General features: G+C 43.2%; 1 protein-coding gene across 5 annotated transcripts in view; it reads left to right on the top strand.

The window, feature by feature from the left end:
- RYR3 (ryanodine receptor 3) overlaps positions 1 to 14,717 on the top strand; it is a 631,292-nt gene that overhangs the window by 451,991 nt on the left and 164,584 nt on the right. For all 5 annotated transcript variants that reach the window (XM_056134221.1, XM_056134222.1, XM_056134220.1 and 2 more), the window contains 4 exons: positions 808 to 922; positions 2,729 to 2,858; positions 4,332 to 4,435; positions 8,589 to 8,724. In XM_056134221.1, coding sequence (XP_055990196.1) covers positions 808 to 922; positions 2,729 to 2,858; positions 4,332 to 4,435; positions 8,589 to 8,724 — 485 coding nt within the window. The remainder of the gene's footprint in view (positions 1 to 807; positions 923 to 2,728; positions 2,859 to 4,331; positions 4,436 to 8,588; positions 8,725 to 14,717) is intronic.

Below are 14,717 nucleotides of genomic sequence, written 5' to 3'. Positions count from 1 at the left end.
CTGTTGAATATCTCATTACAAGAAAATTTTTTCAAGAGAGAACTCAAGTATTTAATAGAAATTGGGGCTGGAATGATAGCACAACGGGTAGGGTAGGGCATTTGCCATTCACACAGCCAACTGGGTTCGATTTCCAGCATCCCATATGGTCCCCTGAGCACCACCAGGGGTAGTTCCTGAGTGCAAAGCCAGGAGTAACCCTTGTGTATCGCCGGGAGTCACCCAAAAAAGAAAAAAGAAGAGAGAAAGAAAGAAAGAAAGAAGGAAGCAGAAAATATTCCCATTAGCTAAAACTTTTTTGAGAAAAACCACTTCCCCCATATTCTATCAACCAGGTACATTTCTACTATCTATGCTTCCTGGCATGGTTACATTACCCCCACCCCTAAAATACACACACATTTTTCATACATTTGTGTGTTCTCATCCTGACATTTTCTTTTTTGTTTGTTTTCATTTGTTTTGGGGTTACACTCAGTGGTGCTCAAAATTACTCCTGGCTCTGTGCTCAGAAAACCATATGCAGTATCAGGACTTGGTCTGGGGTCGGCTGCATCCAAGGCAAGCCCTCTACCCACCATGCTATGCCTCTGACCCCTCATCCCTGCATTCCCATAGTACTGACATGTAGTTAGCCCCTACCTGGTTAAAAATAGTGGCGGGGATAGAAAGGGTCAGACCATTTTCATGACATCTCCAGATAACCAGAAGTCTCGTTTGACATTTATTTTCTTTTAAAAAAAGATTTGTCATCTATCTTAAGAGCTACGAGCATGTACTAAAGTTTTTCTCTGATCCTCACCCTAGAGACATAATGAACAACAAGGTGTTTTACCAGCACCCCAACCTCATGCGCGTCCTTGGCATGCACGAGACTGTGATGGAGGTGATGGTGAACGTTCTGGGAGCAGAGAAGTCCCAGGTCTGTGTCTTTATTTTCTGTGCAGAGGGGGTCTGTGAGGAGGACTTAGGGAACCTTGGAGTTCCGGGCTGGAGCACTTCGGGCAGGTGTTCCTGGTGTCAGTGACTCTTTCCAGGGAGAAACAGGGATGAAGGAGTCCCAGGAGAAGCTACTATTACCACTGGAGTCCAGTCTAATTCAGGAAGACCAGGCTCCCATGCTCATTTTCCCCCTCTCTATGCTACTGGCCTTACTTCCTGCTCTACTTCCCCTACTTCCTTAACTGCTCACCTTACTTCCTATACTGCTTATCCTGCTTCCTGCACTGCTCACCTAACTCCCTATACTGCTCATCCTACTTCCTGTGCTGCTCACCTTACTTCCTGTACTGTTCATCCCACTTCCTGCGCAGCTCACTGTATTTCCTGCACTGCTCACCTGCATTCTACAGGCCTTCTCCTTCTGCAGTGGGATTCCTATGGGATCTGCTTGGGAGCCAGGTCTTTTTGCGCTGTATCAGGAAAAGGCTGTTCTAAAGGGGGAACAAGCTCTTAATAATGATGCTGGCAGGGTTCCCTCGGGAGTGCTTCCTGTGTGAGCCAAGTTCCTAAGGCTGGCAGAGGGGAGGGAGGAGAAATTGGCCCTCACTGAGCATTTATCCCTGCTTCCTGAAGGTTCTACTCAGTCAAGTAGCTCTCGAGGTGGTCACAAGGTCTGTTTTCAAATAGTGGAAATTTTCGAGAGCCAGGACCCTGGAAAAGCAGCTCCACCTTGCTCTCCTGGGAAAACGGAGTTTCTCGCGAGGCCTCAGAAACAGAGACTGTAGGTTTTGGAACTTCAAAGACTTTGGGGGATCTTGAGCTAGGTTAACACAATGTTTATTCAGCATTATTGGGTTGAAAATAAGACACAGCCCGATTAGGGGTTAATTACTTTGTTAAGAAAAGAAGCCAAACTCACTGTCTGTAGCACTGTCCTCCTGTTGTTCATCAGTTTGCTCAAGCGGGCACCAGTAACATCTCTATTGTGAGACTTGTTGTTACTGTTTTGGGCATATCGAATACACCATGGGGAGCTTGTCAGGCTCTGCCATGTGGACTGGATACTCTCAGTAGCTTGCCCAGCTCTCTGAGAGGGATGGAGGAATCAAACCCGGGTCAGCCGCATGCATGGCAAATGCCCTACCTGCTGTGCTATAGCTCCAACCCTGTGCTGTTGCTGCCAAGTCAAACTGAAGTCAATAGAAATCTTAGCATTTCAACACTAAACTGAAGGAATCCCCTTCAAGTACTATGGGAGCCCATAGGGAGAGATTATCAGGATTATCAGGATGAGCTGTCAAGAGGTTCAAGAAGCAACATTGTTTAGGCTTCCAAAAATGAAGGGACCAGACTTTTCCCAGAGAAAAGACTATAATATAGTGCATATATGTAATATACCTTTGTCCCTGGCCTCTAGTCCTCCTTTCTGAAATAACCCACTGGAGTCCTGTCCCACCCCTACCTCGTCAGAAATAGTGACCGGTATAGAAAGTGTCATGTCATTTCCATGACATTTCCAGATAACTGAAAGTCTCATTTGATGTCTATTTTCTTTGAAAGAAAGAGATCGTAAGAACTATAAATAGAACTCTATTTTTGGAAGTCTTTTCTCAGGAATCTACTGTCTCTGTCCGTCCTATGAATGAGTGTTGGAATAAACTGGAAGTTTATAAATAAACTGCTTTCAAGCTTGAAAGACTTCAACCTAAGACTTTCAGGAGTCGGACTTCTCTAAGACACTTCATGGTAGTTCTGTTCCTTGACATCTCCTAAATTCTCCCTCCAGATTGCTTTTCCGAAGATGGTTGCTAGTTGCTGCCGCTTCCTTTGTTATTTCTGTCGAATTAGCCGGCAAAATCAGAAGGCCATGTTTGAGCATCTAAGTTACCTACTGGAGAATAGCAGTGTCGGTCTAGGTATGTCATGTTAAAACTTTCACATTTCTTGGCCAGGTCACCACTCAGCAGTAGAGTAGAGGTCTGCATTCCATTCCTGGTACTGTGTAAATTGATTAGCAAAGGAGTTTTTCCTATTTCAGAGGACATATAAACCCTACTGAACACTGAGGAGGTGAAGGAAAAGAGATCATGCATATGCCATGGTATTTTTTTTTTGTGCTTTTTGGGTCACACCTGGCAATGCTCAGGAGTTACTCCTGGCTCTGCACTCAGGAATTACTCCTGGCAGTGCTCGGGGGAACATATGGGATGCTGGGAATCAAACCCAGGTCAACCGTGTGCAAGGCAAACACCCTACACTCTGTGCTATTGCTCCAGCCCGGGGCCATGGTATTTTTAAACAGAAGAAGGAACCCTGTCTGATCTTAAAATGAGTGCTCTAATGATTCCATGTCTCCTCTCCCCAATCATGTAGAAACATTGCTACCACTACCACTGGTGATCAATTTTGTGTTGACACAGGCACACAGTTGGAGTGCCAGAGGCTCTTGGTGTTGAAATGCTCCCTGAGACTGTAACTGTCTGGGCCCCAGCTCTCTATAACTCCCTCGTCTAGCCAGGGAGAATCATTAACCAAGCCACGCTTACAAATGAGTCCATTCATGGCAGATTGGCTCTCGGGTGCTTACCTGTATGTATCAACAGCTGGTCAGCCAGAGCTTTCCTGAGCTATAAGGCAGAGTAACAAAGCACTATTGTGGATGAAGAGTCAATGGCCCATCACAACCACTAGAAAAGCAGTGCACACACATGACTTATTACCCTGGTGTGAGTCAAATTAATGTCTGGGAGGCATATCCATGCACGTGAAATCCAAAATCTGCTTTTCAGTTTTTCAGATGAAACCCCGAAGTACTAACCTTCTCGTAAAATACCCCTTGATTACAGGAAAATTAAAGACTAGCTGGCCCCTGTTACACCTGGCAATGCGCAGGGGTTACTCCTGACTCTGCACTCAGGAATTAGCCCTGGCATTGCTCAGATGGTTCGGGGATAGAACCCAGGTCAGCCACATGCAGGGGATTGCCCTACCAGCTATACTATCTTTCTGGCCCCTATTTGAGACTATTTTTAAAACTCAGGGGGCTGACTCATTTGGATACTCTGATAGTGATGTCAGAGAGTTCTTTTAAGAAGTTATCAAATGGGAATCCCAAGAAGCTTCCTGTAGGAAAACATTTGAGAATCCTGACTTATCCTGTGAACAAATTGTCTAACTCAGTTCATAGTTAGAATCATCAGTGAATGTGGGGAGGAAGAATGGCCAATAAAATTTTCTTAAGTTGGGAGGGCAGCCCGGTTGGAGAACCGCTGTGAGGTTTGGTGTATCTGCTGCCCTCTCCTGGCTATTTTTGTGCATGACACCCTCAGCTTGGAACTGGGTTGTTCTTTTTCCCTTTCTCACTCCTTCCTTCTCTCCTCCTTCCTCAGCGTCCCCTTCTATGAGGGGATCCACCCCATTGGATGTGGCAGCTTCCTCTGTAATGGACAACAACGAATTAGCACTGGGCTTAGAGGAACCAGACCTCGAGAAGGTAACCGGCCCCTGGAAGAGGCAATGTGCTTGCTCTCTTCTGCTTATCGACATCAAGTCCAGGAAAGGCCAGCCAAAAGCTGGGTTTCCATCTAGACTTCTTCAGCACATGATGACAATGTGGGAGAATGTGAGGGCCTGGCATCACATGCACAATCATGAGGGCCTGGCATCAGATACACACCCCAGAGCATGTCCTGGAGTGACAGGAAACTTCATAGTTCAGAGAGTTGGAACTCTCTCTGTGCTGCTTTGGCCCCTTGGTCTGCATGGAACTACACCAGACTACTGTGCTTCCTTCTAAAATTCTATGTTATTAAATTTATAAGTTTGAAAATGGGGGAAAAAAGGCTTGAGAGAAAAGTGGGTGTATATAGCACAGCGGGTAGGGCGTTCGCCTTACAAGCGGCCAACATGGCCGACCCAAGTTCGATTCCTCCGCCCCTCTCGGAGAGCCTGGCAAGCTACCGAGAGTATTGGATATGCCAGACACAGTAACAACAAAGTCTCCAATGGAGACGTTACTGGGCCCGCTCGAGCAAATCGACGATCAACGGGAGGGCCTTTACCTTACCTTATATTACAAAGTACAAATGTAGAGAATGCCCACCCGTGTCCTGTATACATGTAAGATGGGCACAGCTAAGCTGCCCCATTAGCACTGGGATCTGCACTCCTGGAAGCAGTGGATGGGGCTGGGGTGTATCCATCTTTTCTCTATTCTATTGTGGAACAGTTCCTTTTATTTCATTATTTTTTAATTGAATTACAGTGAGATACTCGGTTACAAAGTGTTCATAATTGGGTCTCAGTCATACAATGTTCCAACATCCTTCCCTTCACATTTCACTATTTCACTATTTACATCTCCTACTACCAATGTCCTGCCATTCCCCACCTCCCCAGACTGCCTCTATGGCAGGCACCTTCTCTCTCTCTCTCTCTCTCTCTCTCTCTCTCTCTCTCTCTCTCTCTCTCTCTCTCTCTCTGCATTATGGTCTACAATAAGGTACTGAAAGGTTATCATGTATATCTCTTTACCTACTTTCAGCACTCAGGTCTTGTCCAGAGTGATCATTTCCAACTGTCATTGTCATAGTGGCCCTTCTCTATCCTAACTTCCCTCTCCTCACATCCTATTTGTGGCAAGCTTCCAGCCATGGGTCAGTCTCCTGGCTCTCATGTGGGATGGTTCCTTAACTGGCTGGCAGACCAGATAACCAAGGGCACTTACTGCATATGGAGGAAAACCATGTAGTGAGCGAAGAGGGTGGAACAAAAGCAAAAGGTCATTTCTGAATGGCAGATTGGGGAACACACAGGGAGCAGTGCCTAACCCTGGCAAGGGGAGCAGGAGAAGCTTCTCAGAAATGTGATGAGCTGGGGTTGGGGATGTGGGGGCATGTGGAAGCAAGGAAGCCATGTTGTTTGGAAGAGCATGCCAGTGACATTGATGGTTCCGAGAGCATGGTGTGCTTGAGAATTGGAAGGTTGGGAAAGTCTGGCGCACAGGGTAGTCAGAAGGATTATGAGAATTGAGAAGGGAGCAATAGGAACGGGACTCTGCTGTGAGTTAACATCCCTACAGAGTGACTGGATGCTGCCCCCCTCCCCCCTGTCATCCCCCAGAGTGTAAACTTGCCCGGGCCTCAGAACCAGCTTTTTTATTACTGTGCCCAGTTATAAAGAGGAAAGTAAATACCAGGGAGATAAAATGACTTCCCTGGAGGGCGAGGGCTTTGTAAGCCACAGCCAGGATTCCAAAGAGCTGGGCTCCAGAGACCAGGCTCCAATCTATTACAGAATCTCACTGTGAGGCCCAAAGGGATAAAAAAACATTAAAGGTTTTAAGGAGGACACAAAATAACTTGTAGTTTAGAAAGTATGCCCTCATTTAAACCAGTATTACTGATTGGAACTGAAACGAGACTAGTGTCCCTTACACAGACTCCAAACCTATGCCACCCAGTTCTTTTTTGGTACAATGATAGCAATGCCACGCACAGAAACCTTGGATACTCCTGTTCTCTGCTTCTAGTGAGTCACACTTGAGTTGAACTCTATTTTCCTACATTCAAGCAGCAAAATCTCACTCATTGTTTTTTGGCGCTGAGATGATAACCAATGCCTGTATGTAAAAAGAAAATAAGGAACCAATATTTCTCTTACTCTGAGATAATTCCATTAGATAGACTATCCAGTACGCAAGTCATCTTTTGAAATGATGTTGCTTGATTCACCTTCTTTGAAAATGCAAGATATGATATGATATGCAGGTGTCAGAGACTGGGAGAAGGGAGAGAGAAGAACTTGGGAACTCTGTGAAAGGCATGATCCGATTTGCTACCCTGGCTTGGCACAGGATCACAGACTTTATCCAGACCAGTTTCAGGGAAATATCCCACTTGCATTTCCTAGGAGGAAGGAAAAAATGAGTAATACATGCCAAGATCCCCCCACCCCGCTTATTGTTCACAGCTTGAATTAGGCCTCTTAAAACAGAACAGCCACCCAAAGATGTAGACTCATATTTTTGGCCAGTGAAAAATGCCCTGTACATGTAACCCTGGAAGCTGTACTTAATTTCTACCATTATTGATTATTTTCCCACAACATTTTTTTTAATTTTATTGAATCACCGTGAGATAGTTACAAGCTTTCGTGTTTGGGTTACAATCACACAGTGATCAAACACCCATCCCTCCACCAGTGCACATCCCCCACCACCAATATCCTCAGTATACCCCCCCTTTCCCACCCTCCCTCTGCCTCCATGGTAGACAATATTCCCCATAATCTCTCTCTACTTTTGGGCATTATGATTTGCAATACAGACACTGAGAGGTTATCGTGTTTAGTCCTTTATCTACTTTCTGCACACATCTCATATCCCGACTGATTCCTCCAGCCATCATTTTCTTAGTGATCCCTTCTCTATTCCAGGTGCCTTCTCCCCTTTGCTCATGAGGCAGGCTTCCAAGCTTTGGGGCAATCTACCTGTTCCATGTATTTACTATCCTTAGGTGTCAGTCCCACAACATTTTTAATACCTGATCTGCTTAAGATCCAAGCAGAATAATATCTTTATGGGTTCAAGAACAAAAGAATGCATGATAACTTCTTACTGAGTTTTTACTTTAATTCACTCTTCTTGCAATATACTTGAGAATATTTGATACCAACAACTACCTGACAAACATGTATTTTATATTTATGTGCCTGGGGGGGGGGGTCACAAAATGGAGGTGTGGAGAGAAAGGCTACTGCTGGACTTAGAGGATTTTGAAACATAACAAATTATCTGCACATATAAAATACCAAAGAACAGCTACTATATTTCAAACAAGGATCTATTTTCCAGACCTATTGCCTGATATCTATTAAGAAGTAAGTAGATTGTAAAGTTTTCAATAAGATGATAGAATTGGTATCTTGTGTTAATGTCTGATAACCTGAAAGTAAAGATATTTCTAATCCTTGACCTTAAAGGTGTATCTTCTTCACGGGTCACTCCAACCATAACATCTTAGCGTTTAACACTTATTGATGAAGACAAGTAGGAACCTCTGTTGACTCAAGGAGTCCCCTTAGTGGGTTGGTGTGATAGCACAGTGGAGAGGGCATTTGCTTTGCACATAGCCAACCTGGGTTTGATCCCTGGTATCCCATGTGGTCCCCTGAGAACCGCCAGGAGTTATTCGCTGAATGCAGAGCCAGGAGTAAGCCCTGAACATTGCCAGATGTGACTCAAAAATAAAAAAAAAAATTTTTAAAAAAAAGCCCCTTAGGACCCACCAGGTTTGGTCTTGAAATACCATGGCCCAGTGAACAGTCTACATCCACCCTTATTTTTCCAGGTAGTTAAACCTATTTTTTAAATAGCTGTTTCCTTTTTCAAGAGCTGGAGAAATCAGGGAACTGACAGCTGGTGATATACTCCTTCATGACAGTAATCCTCACTCCCATGCATCCCTCAGAAACAGAAATGAATTGGAGGTCGTGGTTTCAACCCTACTAAATTATTTACTTGACAAGTCCTGGGCTCTCTCACTTCTAAAGACATGAGAACCTCTCACTTCCCTGAAATTGTGCAAACTTTGAGAAAATTTGAAAAAAAAATGTACACTCTTGCAAGTAACTGTTCTTCTTGGCAGGTTGTGACCTACTTGGCAGGCTGTGGCTTGCAGAGCTGTCCTATGCTTCTGGCCAAAGGATACCCTGATGTTGGCTGGAATCCCATTGAAGGAGAGCGGTATCTATCTTTCCTGAGATTTGCTGTCTTCGTGAACAGTGAGTCCCCACATTTCCATCCCTTTCAGACCGACCATGGCATAACTGTGGGTATATGCAAAGAAAAGAAGATCCTTTGTATCATTTCTTATGCATAAATTATATATTCTATGGGTAGGTGACAACTAACACAAGCCTAGGTGAGAATCCCAGGGAGAACCAGGATAGACAAGGATCGAAAGTAAAGTCCCAAGGAGTCCAGTGCTCAGGAGTCATATCCAGCCAGAAACTTCTTGCATGGACTTGGACTTGCTACCACTCTTTGCATTTTTAATCAGTGGAAGGGGACTTATTAATATCTTCATCTCGCTTATTCCATAGGAATAAATGCAAATATGACTGTGTCATTAAACTGTTGGGTAGTTGATTGTATGGATGGATGAATAGATGGATGATTTCCTCCTTTTTAATTTTTTATATTTTAATTGAATCGTCATCAGATGGGATGGATAATTTCTGAATCACGATCATGATCATCCTGTTGTTCGTTGATTTCCTCGAGCAGGCACCAGTAATGTCTCCTTCTTCCTAGCCCTGAGATTTTAAAAGAGCCATTTCAATGCTCTTTCAGGATTAGGAGAATGAGACCCGTCATTGTTACTGGTATTTGGCATATTGAGTACGACACGGGAAGTTTGCCAGACTCTGCCGTGCGGGCAGGATACTTTTGGTAGCCTACCAGGTTCTCCCAAAAAAAATAATAATAATAAGATAATAAGATGTCGCGTGGCCGCAAATGTGGCCTCACGCTTTTGGGAGGTGAGTTTTATAGTCTCTGCGTCTTGGCCATTGATGGGACCAACCTGGCACTGGCGGCAGCTGGTGGGTGTGATGCCTACCTACTGGAAGATGGGAGGTCTGGTTGGAGAAGGCCCAGTCCCAATCCGAGTAGGCTTGGAGACCTCAGCCCTGGGACACGCATGCCTGGGTTCCTCTGCCAGTTCTTTCATGCATGAGGCCCGTCTGGACGTGTGGAGAATGGACCCAGCATGGCCATGGCTGGCTCCAGAGGTCCTCAGTTGCTGGGGCTCTGCTAGGGGTTGGGGGGAGGGGGAGAAACTCAACCCTCCCACCTCCAAGGGGTCCCGGTGAGGACAGCCAGGCGCGGAGGCAAGAGACTCTGCGCTGATCTCCTCCAGGAGCTGGTTTTTATAGTCTCTGCGTCTTGGCCGTTGGTGGGACCAACCTGGCGCTGGCGGCAGCTGGTGGGTGTGACGCCTACCTACTGGAAGATGGGGGGTCTGGTTGGAGAAGGAATTTCTGAATTTCAGAAGAATTTCTGAATAGCTGTGAAAAATAACTAAAGCTCCAGAGAAAAACTGCTATCGTGACCCTAACTATTGATCTTCATATTACAAGTCACCTTCCAGTTATAGACAATTCCAATGCTACAAAAATTCTTTATTTGCACTAATATAATGTGACGCATATTATGTGAAATAGGATTGCTCTCTTGGAAATGCACCTTAAAAATGTTATAAGGCTAATTCATTTGTGTTCATTTTATGGTTATGATCCTTCCACTTTCTCCCTGTTTAGAATTCAAGGCTAACAATTTCAGCTAAACTGGTTGAGTGATTACAAAGGGAGGGTACAGTTAATAAACAGTCATGCCAATTATTCTAAAGATTGAGACTCTATCTCACAATATAGTGACATGATGTGGTCATTGAATCTATCTGTGTTTGTTTCCTTATTGTCTCCCTTAAACCCCACCCTAATTGCTTGCTTTTTTATATGCCAGATGAATTCTGTTCTTAGTTGTTTAAATGATTTCCATTGTTTTGTACCCTTTTGACTGCAGATCTAAATATGCCTATCTTTGGTTTCTTAGGTCTCATCCAGCCCAATTGTTTTTTTGTTTTTGTTTCTTCTAATTAATATTTTACACAGCCTGCCTTCTTGTTTTTACCTACTTCTTCTCCAATAACCTTAGATCTGGTTACCAATGTACACTACTTTGTCTATTTATTTTGTTTTGCCTATTCACTTGGTTTATATCCTTATACTGCACACATAATTGAAATCATCCACTACTTGTCTTTTTTCCTTCTGACTTATTTTGGTTTTTTACATTATTATGGTCAGGCTGCTTCCATTTTGTTATGAATATGAAAACTGTATTTTTATAGCTGAATGGTACTTCATCATATGAATGTGCCACTTGTTTTTAATTTTTTTATTGAATCACCATGAAATAGAGCATAAAAAATTGTTCATGATTGCATTGCAGTCATACAATGTTCCAACACCAATCCCTCCACTAGTGTAATTTCCCAGAAAATGTTCCCAGTTTCCCTCCCACTCCTTCAAGCCACGCCCCACTCCAGTCTGCCTCTATGGTAGGCATCTCTCTTATCTCTCTTTCTCTTTCTTTCTCTCTCATTTTAGGCATTATGGTTTGCAATACAGATGCTGAAAGCTAATTATCTATAGGGATACCTGCTTTCAACATTCAGTTCTTGTCCAGAGTGACTATTTCCAACTAGTATTATCATAATTGACCCTCCTCTATCTTAACTACCTTCCATCTCCCACACCATTGACTTTCCGTTGACCAGTCCTCCTGGCTTGTTTTCCTTGTGCTTGGATTTATTTTCATACTTTTTTTTATACAAATGAATGCAGTCATTCTATATCTGTCCCTGTCCTCTGACTTATTTCACTCAGCATAATTCTCTCCAACTATATTCATTTATAGAAAAATTTCATGACCTCATTTTTCCTAACATCTGTGTAGTATTCCATTGTGTACATGTGCCATAGTTTCTTTATCCATACATCTTTTCTCAGGTACTCAATTGACTCCAGATTCTGGCTATTGTGAATAGTGCTGTAATGAACATAGAGGTGCAGATGGTGTTTCTGCTGTGTGTTTTTGGACCCCAGGGTAAATTCCAAAAAATGGTATTACTGCATCAAATGGGAACTCAGTTTCTAGATTTTTGAGGAAATCCATATTATTTCCCAAAAATGGCTGGCCCAGTCAGCATTCCACCAGCAGTGACAAGGGTCCCTTTATTCCCATATCTGTCCCAGCATTGGTTGTTCTTGTTCATTTGTGTGTGTGCCAGTCTCTGTGACCAGATATGATATCTCATTGTTGTTTTTATTTGCATCTCCCTGATGATTAGTGATGTAGAGCATTTTTAATGTGTCTTTTGGCCATTCAAATTTCTTCTTTGAGGAAGTTGCTGTTCATTTCTTCTCCCCATTTTTTAATGGAGTTGCATATTTTTTTCTTGTAAAGTTCTATCAATGCCTTGTATATCTTTGATATTAATCCCTTATCACATGGATATTGGGTGTATAGTTTTTCCAATTCCATTGGCTATCTTTGTATTACTGTTGCTTTTGAGGTGCAGAAGCTTCTTAATTTAATGTAGTACCATTTGTTATGGCTGGAGCGATAGCACAGTGGTAGGACGTTTGCCTTGCACACAGCCAACATGGCCAACCAGAGTTCAATTCTTCTGCTCCTCTCGGAGAACCCGGCAAGCTACTGAGAGTATCTCGCCCGCATGGCAAAGTCTGGCAAGCGACCTGTGATGTATTCGATATGCCAAACACAGTAACAACAAGTCTCACGATGGAGATGTTACTGGGCCCGCTCGAGCAAATTGATGAACAACGGGAGGACCGTGACCATGACCATTTGTTAATATTTGATTCCACTTGCTTAGTAAGTGGTGTTTCATCTTTTTGTGGAAACCACAAAAAGTTTTGGTTTCCAATCATAATCCAGATATGCAACCCATTGTATTTTCTTTCCTTTTTGTTGTTGTTTTTGTTTTAGACCAATCCATTGTTGCTCAGGGCTTATTCCTGGCACTGTTTCCAGGTGATGCTGGGTGGACTTTATTCAGTGCTGGAGATAGAACCCGAGTTGGCCACATGTAAGGAAAATGCTTTAGTGCTGTGCTATTTCTCTAGTTTTCTATTGGATGTATTTTTTTTAAATTGAATCACTGTGAGATACAGTTACAAAAATGTCATATTTGAGTTTCAATCATACAATGATTAAACACCCATCTCTCCACCCATGCATGTTCTCCACCACCAATGTCCCCAGTATACCCCACCTTTCTATCCCTCCCCTTGGCTCTAAGGCAGACAGTTTCCCCCATACTCTCTCTCTCCCTCTACTTTTGGACATTATGGTTTGAAATATAGATACTGTGAGGCTATCACATTTGGTCCTTTATCTACTTTAAGCACACATCTCCCATCCAGAACGATTCCTCCAACCATCATTGATTTAATGATCCCTATTCTATTCCAGCTGCCTTCTCTCCCAGCTCATGAGACAGGCTTCCAACAATGGAGCAATATTCCTGGCCCTTGTGTCTACTGTCCTTGGGTGTTAGTCTCATACTATACTGTTTTATATTTCACAAATGAGTGCTGTCATTCGATGCCTGTCCCTGTATTTCTGACTCATTTCACTTAGCATGATACTTTCCATGACCTGGATGTGTTTTTTAAATATGTGTTTTGTAAAGCAAGCTCATGGAGACCTAGGGGATCTGGAGTCACTATTGGTGGTGCTCAGTTTAGTCTCGTGGGCCTGATGATCAGTGTTTAAGCCTAACGCTGAACATACTGTTTAATATGAGCTTAGAAAAGTCTAGCTTCATTCATTTCATGTGATTTTCATCACCATTAGTTAAAGAGACTCTCCTTGGGACCAGTATAGTGGGCAGAGCATTTGCCTTGCATGCAGCCAATGCAGCTTCAATCCCTGGCATCCCATATGGTCTGCTGAGCACTGCCAGGTATGAACCCACCCAAAAATACCATAAAGAGACTCCTTTTTCTACTGCATAATATCCAGTTGTTTACCCTAAATTACATATTGATAACTGTGTGAGTTTATTTTAGGGCTTTCAGTTCTATTCCATTGATCCATTCATCTCTTTTTGTCATAGTATCATACAGTATTAATTATTTTTTCTTTGAAATGTAATTTAAAATTAGGTAATACAATATCTTCAGTTTTTTGTTTTTTCTCTTCAGAATTGCCATAGCTTTTTGAGGCACCTTCACGGTCACTGTTCGCCCGTTGTTCATCGATTTGCTTGAGCGGGCCCAGTAACATCTCCATTGGAGACTTTGTTGTCACTGTGTTTGGCATATCGAATACATCACGGGTAGCTTGCCAGGCTCTGCCGTGCGGGCGAGATACTCTCGGTAGCTCTCTGGGTTCTCCGAGAGGGGCAGAGGAATCGAACTCGGGTTGGCCATGTTGGCTGCGTACAAGGCAAACGCCCTACCGCTGTGCACAGCGGGTAGGGCATTTGCCTTGCACGCAGCCAACATGGCCGACCCAGGTTCATTTCCCAGCATCCCATATGGTCCCCCGAGCACCACCAGGAGAAATTCCTGAGTGCATGAGCCAGGAGTAACCCCTGAGCATCGCTGGGTGTGACCCAAAAAGCAAAACAAAAACAAAAACAAAAACAACAAAAAAAAAAACACAGTAATGTTTTGAGGCCTATTATGATTTTATACAAACCTGAATATCTCTTGTTCTATTTTTTAAATATCACCGGAATTATTTGGGATTGCATTAAATCCATATATTACCTTTAATATAATGAATATTTAAACTATGCTAATTCTTCTCATCCATGTCTGTGAAGAGTATTTCCATCTCTGTCTTGTTCAGACTCTTGACAATGTCACAGTTTTTGTTGCACAGATCTTTTATCCCTCACTTTCTATTCAGTTATAAATAAGTTTTTTAAATTTGTTCTTCTCATTCATGATATGCCTATAGAAATGCAATAGATTGGGGCTGGAGACATAGTATAGCAAGTAGAGTGTTTGGCTTGCATTTGGTAAATCAGGGTCAATCCCCAGCATCCTATATGTTTCCCGACACCCTTCTATCCTCAGGAATAATCCCTGAAAAGTCAGAAGTAAGAAGTAAGCCCTGAACATCATAGGGAAGGAAGGAAGGAAGGAAGGAAGGAAGGAAGGAAGGAAGGAAG

This window comes from Sorex fumeus, unplaced genomic scaffold (genome assembly GCF_029834395.1).
Source record: "Sorex fumeus unplaced genomic scaffold, SorFum_2.1 ptg000098l, whole genome shotgun sequence".
In the NCBI taxonomy this organism is placed as follows: Eukaryota; Metazoa; Chordata; class Mammalia; order Eulipotyphla; family Soricidae; genus Sorex; species Sorex fumeus.
The sequence above is the reverse complement of the archived record's forward strand: the minus strand, read 5'-3'. Positions and strand labels throughout refer to the sequence as shown.